Source organism: Chinchilla lanigera, unplaced genomic scaffold (genome assembly GCF_000276665.1).
Source record: "Chinchilla lanigera isolate Chin_1 unplaced genomic scaffold, ChiLan1.0 scaffold00052, whole genome shotgun sequence".
In the NCBI taxonomy this organism is placed as follows: domain Eukaryota; kingdom Metazoa; phylum Chordata; class Mammalia; order Rodentia; family Chinchillidae; genus Chinchilla; species Chinchilla lanigera.
Genome location: NW_004955453.1, coordinates 4,171,552 through 4,181,038, shown reverse-complemented (window position 1 = coordinate 4,181,038; position 9,487 = coordinate 4,171,552). Strand labels below are relative to the sequence as shown.

At 55.8% G+C, this 9,487-nt stretch overlaps 1 protein-coding gene across 1 annotated transcript; it reads left to right on the top strand.

The window, feature by feature from the left end:
* Positions 1–300: 300 nt before the first annotated feature.
* Positions 301–2,495, top strand: B3gnt7 (UDP-GlcNAc:betaGal beta-1,3-N-acetylglucosaminyltransferase 7; the record flags this gene model as incomplete). Its single annotated transcript, XM_013519878.1, is given in 1 exon segment — positions 301–2,495. A coding segment is annotated over 1 exon segment (1,192 nt), but the record flags the coding sequence as incomplete, so codon positions are not given.
* Between the last annotated feature and the right edge of the window lie 6,992 nt (positions 2,496–9,487).

Here is a 9,487-nt window from a genome sequence, read left to right as displayed (position 1 = left end):
CAGGGCAGAGGTCTCCACCAGGGTCCCTTGGGTGAGATGACAGCATTTCCTGAGTGTATGCCCGTGGGTGCCTAGCACTTTGGCCAGCACCCCCATGGAAGCAGGGGCTTGGAGAAGGAGGCTGGAACTGCAGGTGCTGGATCCCAGGTGCTCCCTGAATGAGGAAGTCATCCTGGGAGAGGCGACAGGACCTGCTCTCACCTCTCAGGGAACAGAGCCCATGGGCCCCGCTTGGGGCCACTGAGCCCTTTGGAGGGCTGTTGGGGGTCCACTCACCATCTTCTCCCTTTGTGCCCCCAGGAAGAGGACCCTCTACAAGAGCATGGCCCTGGCCCTGGCCCTCCTGGTGGCTGTGACGGTTTTCCAGCGCAGTCTGACCCCCGACCAGTTTCTGCAGGAGTCCCTGCCAGTCACGCTGGGGCCACCGAAGGCCCAAAAGCCAAGTGGACACCAGGTGAACTTCGAGAACTTCTGGAAGAGCCCCAAGGATGTGACCCCCAGCCCAGTGGCTTCTCAGGGGCCCCAGGTCTGGGACGTGACCACCACGAACTGCTCGGCCAACCTTAACCTGAGCCGTCAGTCCTGGTTCCAGAGCCTGGAGCCACACTTCCGGCAGTTTCTGACCTATCGCCACTGCCGATACTTCCCCATGCTGCTGAACCACCCCGAGAAGTGCAGGGGTGACGTCTACCTGCTGGTGGTGGTCAAGTCGGTCATCACACAGCATGACCGCCGTGAGGCCATCCGTCGGACCTGGGGCCACGAGTGGGAGTCGGCGGGCAGGGGCCGGGGCGCCGTGCGCACCCTCTTCCTGCTGGGCACGGCTTCCAAGCAGGAGGAGCGGGCCCACTACCAGCAGCTGCTGGCCTACGAGGACCGCCTGTATGGCGACATCCTACAGTGGGACTTTCTCGACAGCTTCTTCAACCTGACCCTCAAGGAGATCCACTTCCTCAAGTGGCTGGACATCTACTGCCCCAACGTCCCCTTCATCTTCAAGGGTGACGACGACGTCTTCGTCAACCCCACCAACCTGCTGGAGTTCCTGGCTGACCGGCGGCCCCAGGAAAACCTGTTTGTGGGCGACGTCCTGCAGCATGCGCGGCCTATCCGCAGGAAGGACAACAAGTACTACATCCCGCCCGTGCTCTACACTAAGCCCAGCTACCCGCCCTACGCCGGCGGCGGCGGCTTCCTCATGGCCGGTGGGCTAGCGCGGCGCCTGCACCATGCCTGTGACACCCTGGAGCTCTACCCCATCGACGACGTCTTCCTGGGCATGTGCCTGGAGGTGCTGGGTGTGCAGCCCACAGGCCACGAGGGCTTCAAGACCTTTGGCATCTCCCGGAACCGTGCCAGCCGCATGAACAAGGAGCCCTGCTTCTTCCGCTCCATGCTCGTGGTGCACAAGCTGCTGCCCGCGGAGCTGCTGGCCATGTGGGGGCTGGTGCACGGCAATCTCACCTGCTCCCGCAAGCTGCAGGTGCTCTGATGCGGGGCCACCAACCAGCAGCCTGCGGCTGGAGCTACAGTGCTGGACAGAGCCTCTGGTCCCCAGGGAGGTGGAGGGTTTGGGCCTTCTGTGCCCCTGGGTGTGGTGGGGTGCAGGGAGCTGCAGGGCAACCTCCCCAGGCAGATAAATCCCAGGTGGCGAGGCTTGGGAATGGGGTGCTGCCCAGGCTGGGGTGGGGGGGCATCTGAGGAGCAGCAGGGACCCTCCAAGCCGGGCTTGGCAGCCTGGCTCCTCAGACCCGCTGGGAGGCCCTGGTGGCCTCTGCTAGAAACCTGTGCTCAGGTACCCGGGCTGGACCTGGCCCAGGGGCTCTGTGGCTGCCTCTCGCCTTCACAGGGACGTCTCCTGTGACATGCCTCAGTGTCCCCAGGGCCCTGGCCAAAGCAGCTCAGCCCTGTGCCGGCTCACAGGTGCCCCCCACCCCCGCCGCCACCCCTGGGTCTCGGCTGGCGAGGAGCTTCCACAGACTCGGGACAGCCCTGGGCACACTGGGTCGGCCACAGCCTCTGCACCTCTCACGTCCTCACTTCCGGAAGTGTGACCGTGTGACCGGCCCTCACTACCTCAGCTGAGCTCCTCCCACCCCACTCCCGACACAGGGCAGAAGAGCAGTGCTCCAGGCCCCCCGAGTCCCCACCAAGGCCGGCGCCCTGGCCCGAAACTGGCCGGTTTGGTCCTGAAAGTGGACTTTAATCTTACTGTGAAGTTTTATTTATGAAGAGTTTAGAGGCAGCAGACTCCGGGCCTGAAGGGGGAGGGGTCCTCCCTCTCCCTCACTCCCCTCAGCCCCACCAAGCACCCCTGCCCTGCACAGTCCCTCCCCACCTGCACCCCAACTTCCCCTGCGAAGGATGCGATAGGGGCCCATGGTGGTGGGTGCACAAGGGTGCCACCCCAACCTCGGGGTGAAGTCCCTGGGAAAGGTGGAGGGATGGTCTCTATTTTCTCAATAAAACGGGACCAGTTTTTCTCTGGTGTGAAACCCTGTTGCCTCCATCCGGGCCTGTCTGGGGCAAGGTCGCTGCGGGTCTCTGAGATGCTGCTTCCTGGTCGGTCTTGGCTCTTGGGTGCACGAGGTCCCTGGAAAGGACCTTAGGGGTGGGGGGAGCGCTGGCATGATAGTAAAAGTGTGGGGTGCTGCACGAGCGCTAGGAGCTATGGTACGCGGCCATTTAGGGTGCAGGTGTGGGTTGCACGGCCAGCCTTCCAGAGGGTGGGATCATTGGCCCCCCAGTGGGAACCACGGGCTCAGCAGGGTCCCGGGCTGGGAGCTGGGTGCCTGCCCTGTGCCGGGCTGCTTGCTGGCGGGGAGGGCAGCAGAGGATCCCGGGAGCAGTTCAAGCCAGCGGCTGCCTGGGTCCAGGCCCCAGGGAAGGAAAAGGGACAGGGCTGCCGATACTTCTCCCTCTGGCACCTCTTCCCCCGTGGTCCCCTTTGCGGAGCTCTGTGGAGACCACTGGGGCCTGCCCCAGGAGCTGTTAGAAACCCTGAGAGTGCAGAGCCTCACACCCCACGTCCTGCTGCGGGGGGCGGGGCCTGGGGCCCCCTTCCCAGAGCGCCTGGGCTGGGCCGGGAGGGAGCAGCTCAGGGACAACTGCAGAGATGGATGGGACACTGCCCGCCGCCCATGGGGACTTGTGGCTGCACCCCAGGACCAGGTGGAGTCGAGGGTGCAGGGTCCTGAAGCTAAGAGGCAGGTAGGGCCAGTTCTGGGCTTGGGAAGGAGTCTGGGCCCTGGGGGCAGACGGCCGGCAGCAGGGCTGGGGCTCACTTGGGGCAGCGGCTTTGAGGCCTGCACCCTTCCTCTCGGTAGGAGCAGCCTTTGCCCACCCCGGAACCTGTGACTCGGCCACCTCCCTCCTCACACAGGCACTCCAAAGCTGCCTTCCCCAGCCTCTGCCCAGCGCATCTCTGCCGCTCTCTGCCTCCTGCTGGAAGAAAGGAGAGGTCAGCGGTAGCATAGCAGAAGAAAGGGCCAGGAGTCAGAGGAGGGGCAGGCTCCAGTCCGGCCTACAGTACACCTGTGTCTTGAGTGGACAAACGCCTGTGGCAAAGAAAGCCGGACAGGTGGTGACAGGAAAAGCCTGTGTGGAGACACAGCCCAGCAGCAGCAGTGGAGCAGGGAGATTAGGGTGCTTTCTGCAGGCCCTGGGGAGCCACCAAAGCTGCCCAGCAAATCAGACAGGAACCTCGAAACTATGTCCTCAACCCCAGCCCCCATCCACAGCAGGGGAGGCGGCCCAAGCAGGACGTGCAGGTACAGGGCCCGAAGGCCTCCCTCCTTGTCCCTGGCTCCTCTCTCCCCTTAGAAAAAAATGGCACCACAAAGAAGGGGCTTAGACCTGGGAGAACTGCCAAGGGCCTTCTAGACACCCCTCAGCTGGCTGTGCCCTCAGCGTGCTTCTGGTGGGGTTCCTGCCACCCCACTCTGCTGCCCCTACCTTTTCCAGTCTGCCTCCGAGTGTGACCCTAGGAACGTGTCCCCAGCCTCCTCCATCCTGGCTGATCCCAAAGATAGCCCTGGCCTTTCCAGGGCTATCTTTCCGAAGTTCACTGCTGATCCTTTAGAGAAACGGAGACAAAGGTCTTTCTGGAAGATGCTGGCATTTACAGTCTTACTTCTTTATAGAGGGGAAGATCCGTTAGAAAAGGCACTGTCTAGACTCCCATAACAAAAGGTGGCTGAACCAGGGAAAAGCACACAGATTTCCTTCATCAGTGTTTTATGTAACATGGGAGCCTTCAGAAACAAAGACCCAGGTCCCCGGGAAAGATAAAATGGTCTAGTAACACAAATCTCCAGGACAGTAGGAGGTATGTCAGGGAAGGGAAGGGTCTGGCAGAGAGGTGGGTTTTCAGCCTCCTTTAGTTCAAAGCATCCACCTGCCAAAGTGCCAGGCTTTGGGGTATCATCTTCTGGCTCCCAACACTAGTAATAATGGCAACAGTTGCCACTGTATAGAGCACATTTTATGTGTTTGCCCTGTGATATTTACCAGGTATAATCAAGATGACTTTAGCTGGGGTACCAATATGGTTACATTTGAACAGAAAATCCAGTCAGCTGGTGGGAGGCCACCCCCTCCCAAATTAGCCAAGAACTTCCCTGCACTTTCTGGGCATCGTGGCTGTTCCCCCTCCCTCCACACCGTGGCGCTGTTGAACGCGGGGCCTGCACAGCCCGGTGGCTTCTCAGGCATGTGATCGGGCTCCATACACCTAGTGTCCTCTGCCAGCCTCCAGCTCACCCATCCTAACTCCGAGCAGCAGGATGCCAAGGGGGACTGCCTCCCCATCAGCTGCACAAACTCGCTCAGGCTCTGGCCCACTGAAGCAATTTCCCAGGCCTTTGGTAACAATGGATTTTGGTCAGCCCCTAGCCCAGTTTGGGACAGCAGGTGGGCAGTGGTGTCAAGCCTTTTCCTCCTCTAAGATCCTGGGCTTTATTTGCCAAAGGCTCCTCCCCTCCCCTACCACCATTCCAAGAGGCCTTGGGAAAGGGCAGCCTCTATTTTTCAGGTCCCAAAATGTCCGGTTCTGTTCTCCCCAGGGCTGGGCACATTTACATAACTAAAAGAGATCACTGGGGGAATCCTGCCTGTAACAAAGAGGGCCTGTTCCTGGGCCAGTATGGGGCACCCCAGCTGGGGAGCTGCGGAGGTTTCCACTGGAACCCATGCTCCCAGCCATCTCCCCAGGACTGTCACCCTCCTCCCTGTTTCCTTACAAGCAACTCAGTAGTCAATGTGTTTGTTGTTTTTGTGCCAAAGCCCAGGGAGTAGAAAAATGTTATGTCCAGTGAGTGATTTGGAAATTTGGTATTTGGGGGTTTGGGGGAACTCAGTACTGGCACTGCAGGAAAAACTTTATTTCCAGATTATTAGTTGAGACATCCTGAAGGAAGAAACCTATTGCGTTCCTCCAGGGCACCATGTCAGGGCTGAGCCGGTCCCACCTCTGATTTAGCAGCCCAGACTGCTCACTCCTGGCTCTCTCGTGGAAAAAAAAAAAAGTTTTTCTGTTTGCAGTTCAGTTCCTCCCCTCTGAAAACGGCTACTGTCTGACTCGGGGTTTGACTGGGTCACAGCACCCTCCTTGAGCCGAGTATGAGGAACAGAAACGTCCAATGTGTGACTACTTCTGTGTCTGCAACAGACACAAATTCACCTTTTCCTGAAAATGAGCGCTAACAATTGCTTTTACATTAAGAACGGACACATCAACACGCTGGGGTGGAATTCTACTTTTGCACATATTTCTAATAAGAAACTGGAATCTTTATACACATACAGGGCTTTCAAGGTGGACCAAGGCAGAGAGCTCAGTCCTGCGCAGGGAGCTGGGTCCGCGGTGGTTGGGGAAAACACTGAGCGGGCCTGGCGAGCCAGGGTGGGCGCGGCCGGCGGACTTTCGGACCCCAGCGCGGCAGGGGACCCGGCCCACCCCACCTCGCGTTTTCCATTGCCCAGGCAGCCGAGCCCAGCTGGAATGCCCGGAATTCACCCCGGCCGGGCCCAGGCGGCCCCCAGCGGCCTGAAATCTCTGGCCGAAGGAAGCAGTGGGGCGATCAATCCATGCCACCCGTGGGCGGGGAGCCCGCTAGTGTGGTGGCGGGTGAAGTCCGCTGGGTCACCCACGGGCCCGGGGCGGAGGCTGGAGTTACAGCTGGGCATCTCCAAGTGCTCCCACCAGCGCGAGGTGCGCGGGCCGGGGTGGGGCCACGAGAGCGGGCGGGGCCATGGGCGTGGCCTGCCGGTGGGCGGGACCGAGCCTGCCCGGGGTCCCCAACAGTCCCAGGACTGGGCCGGGAGCGCCCTCAGCTGACCGCCCGGCGCATCGCGACTCTGAGCTGCTGAGGTAGAACCTGGACCTGGTTACTCCCGGGAGCTGGAGCCATCCCTGATAGGTGAACGCGTCGCGGGCCTCAACCCCGCGGCCACTGGGTCCTGCAGCGGGTTCCCGGGCATTCCGACTCTTTTCTCCGGGCTCAGCTGTGTGAGGGAGACTCCACCCTGATCGGAATCGCTCAGGTGATCTGAAGTTTCCGAGAGAGCACCGTGGCCTGGGGAGGAGTGAGGGGCTTCCAGGGCCTCCTTTCAAGGGAGGAAGGATGCGTGCTTTTACAAGCAGAGGAGCTGGCACGGCCCTGAAGGGCGACAGAAAATCCCGCACGGGGAAGTAGCTCGCTGTTCAGGTTTCCACCAGTCTCAGAAACGGATGACACTGGTTGGTTGGTTGAGCCGCTAGCAAGGAAATGCCAACTCCAGCCAAGAGCAGAAGTGAGCTTGGAAGCCGCCCCAGGTCCCAAAGGAGAACGCAGCTGACCAGCACCTCGACTAAGCTAGGGCAGGCACAAGAGCTAGCTGGCTGCCTGGCTTTTCTGACTGCACGGCTGTGGCGTAACAATTGCACTGATGGAAAAAAAGAAGAAACGGATTCCTGCACTCTGAAAGGCTGAGGCAGGAGGATTAGAGCCGAGATTGGCCAATTTAGCAAGACTTGGTCCCAAAATAGAAAAAAAAAAAAAAAAAAAAAAAGGGCTGGAGATGTAGCTCAGTGTAGAAACCCTGGGTTCCATTCCCAGCACCACAAAAATACATTAATAAATTAAAACAAAATACAGTTAGATGGGCGGAATAAGTTCTAATGCTCTACAGCACAGTAGGAAGTTCACAACTTTTACACACTTCATAAAGAACTAGAAGGGAGGGCCTGGGATATAGCTCAGTGGTATAAGTGCCTGCCTGGCAAGTGCAAGGTCCTTAGTTTGATTCCCAATACCAAAAAAAAAAAAAAAAAAAAGAACTAGAAGGGAGGAGTTTGAAGACCCCCCCCAACAAAGAAATAATAAATCTTCAAGACAGAAATGCTGGCCAGGCGTGGTAGTGCACACCTGTAATCTCAACACATGGGGAACCTGAGGTAGGAGGATCCTTGCGAGCTCGAGACCAGCCTGGCCTACAAAGTGAGCTCAAAGCCAGCCTGTACTGTATAGCAAGACCTGTCTCAAAAAAGGCAAAAATAATAATAATAATAAAAAAAGACAGAAATGCTAATTATAGTGAACTTATCAAGTTGTATATATGCGTGGAATTCTCATACCATACTTCATAAATACACAAATTATGTATGTTTTTTGTTTTGCAGTACTGGGGATTGAATGCAGAACCTTCGTACTAAGCCCCACACCCAGCCTTTTTATTTTTTTATTTTTATTTATTTATTTTTTGGTACCGGGAATTAAACTCATGACCTTGCACATGCCAGGCAGGCACTGTGCTACTGAGCTATATCCCTGTCCCTTATTTTTAATTTTGTAATGAGATCTTTTTTTTGTCTGAGACAAGGTCTCACTATACAGTTCAGGCTGGCCTTGAGCTCAATTTATAGTCCAGGCTGGTCTTGAACTTGCAATGATCCTCCTGCCTCAGCCTCCCAGAGTGCTAGGATTGCAGGCATGTACCACCATGTGTTTTATGTGTCACTTTATTTAAATTGAGTTTTCTCATTTTATTTTTTGTCTTTTTGAGACAGGGTCTCACTATGCAGTTCAGGCTGGCCTTGAGTTCACTTTGTAGTCCAGGCTGACCTCCAACTCACAACAATCCTCCTGCCTCAGCCTCCTGAGTGCTGGGATGACAGGCATGTGCTACCATGCCCGGCTAAATTGTTCTTTGTAAATGTGTCATTTAAATTTATTGTTTTTGTTTGTTTTTCAGAGTCTCCTTGTGTAGTTCAGGCTGGTCTTGAAGTCACCATGTAGGCCAGGCTGGCCTCAAACTCACAGTGATCCTCCAGCCTCAGCCTCCAGAGTACTGGGCTTACAGGCACGTGACACCACACAGTACTCTAATTTTTTATTAAGGCCCAACACTACTATGAGTAAAATCAAAGATCTGTAATGAACTCCAGGCCACTCAAAGCTCGTACCTTTTTTCTGCACATGAAATCTTCACCACATGTGTATTAGGAGGAAAATCCCCCGAGGTAGAAATTGGACAGGCTAAATTCTAAGTCCATAGCACAACAGGCCAGAAGTTACCCACAGAAGGAAACCAAACAAAAACAATGGCCGCAACCCTGGCCACCTTCTTAAATCAGTTGAGTCAAAGGGAAAAGAAAAATTATAATGGCCTATTGTTTGGAAATGGGGAACATCACATCATTATATTTCAGGGGCTAATGTCAAACTCCGTCACCGTGACTTCAGGCAGTGCAACCCCTTAGGCCTAGCCCTTAAGTGGAGCCACAAACATGGCGACATTTCACTTTACATGAATTCATCAGTGTAAAAAAGTCATAAAGATAAATGCACTCTTGTTTCTACCCAACATGTTAGGAAAAGAACTTCATCTCTTGTGGTGCGGGCTGGAACTCAGGCAAGTGCTTTATCAGATTAAAGCAAAGCCGAGAAGGAAATAAAGATAGAAGTAGAGGCAGGCACTTGTCACGTAGGGAGGCACAGCCAGAAGCACCTCCTAGCTAAGGGCACTCTGGAGAAGCCCATACCTGGGTGGTGGGGGCAACTGACCCGCCGTGAGCAGCACACAGGTCCGTGCGTGTGCGTGCCCCCAAGTGCATGCCTCCATCGCATGCCTTGCAACAATTTCAAAATGCTTTCAGTGCACAGGTCTTAATCTTCTGTCAAATTCTTTTCTTTTGATTGGTGAACTCAGGGCCTTGTACATCCTAAGTATGCGCTCTACCATTGAGCTACTCCCTAGCTCTCTATTAATCTCCTGCATATTTAATGTTTTGCTTTTGTTTCGGGGGGAGGTTGTTTTTTGGGCTTGGGGGTTGTTTTGAGAGATCTCACTATTTAGTCCATTCAAGTCCTGGCCTTGAACTTACTGTGTAGCCCACGTTGGCCTCTAAGTCGACAATTCTCTTGCCTCAGCCTCCTACATTCTGGGATTACGGGTATTTAACAATTTTTTATTTTATTGTAAAAGATTTTTTTTGGCATGGGTTGCA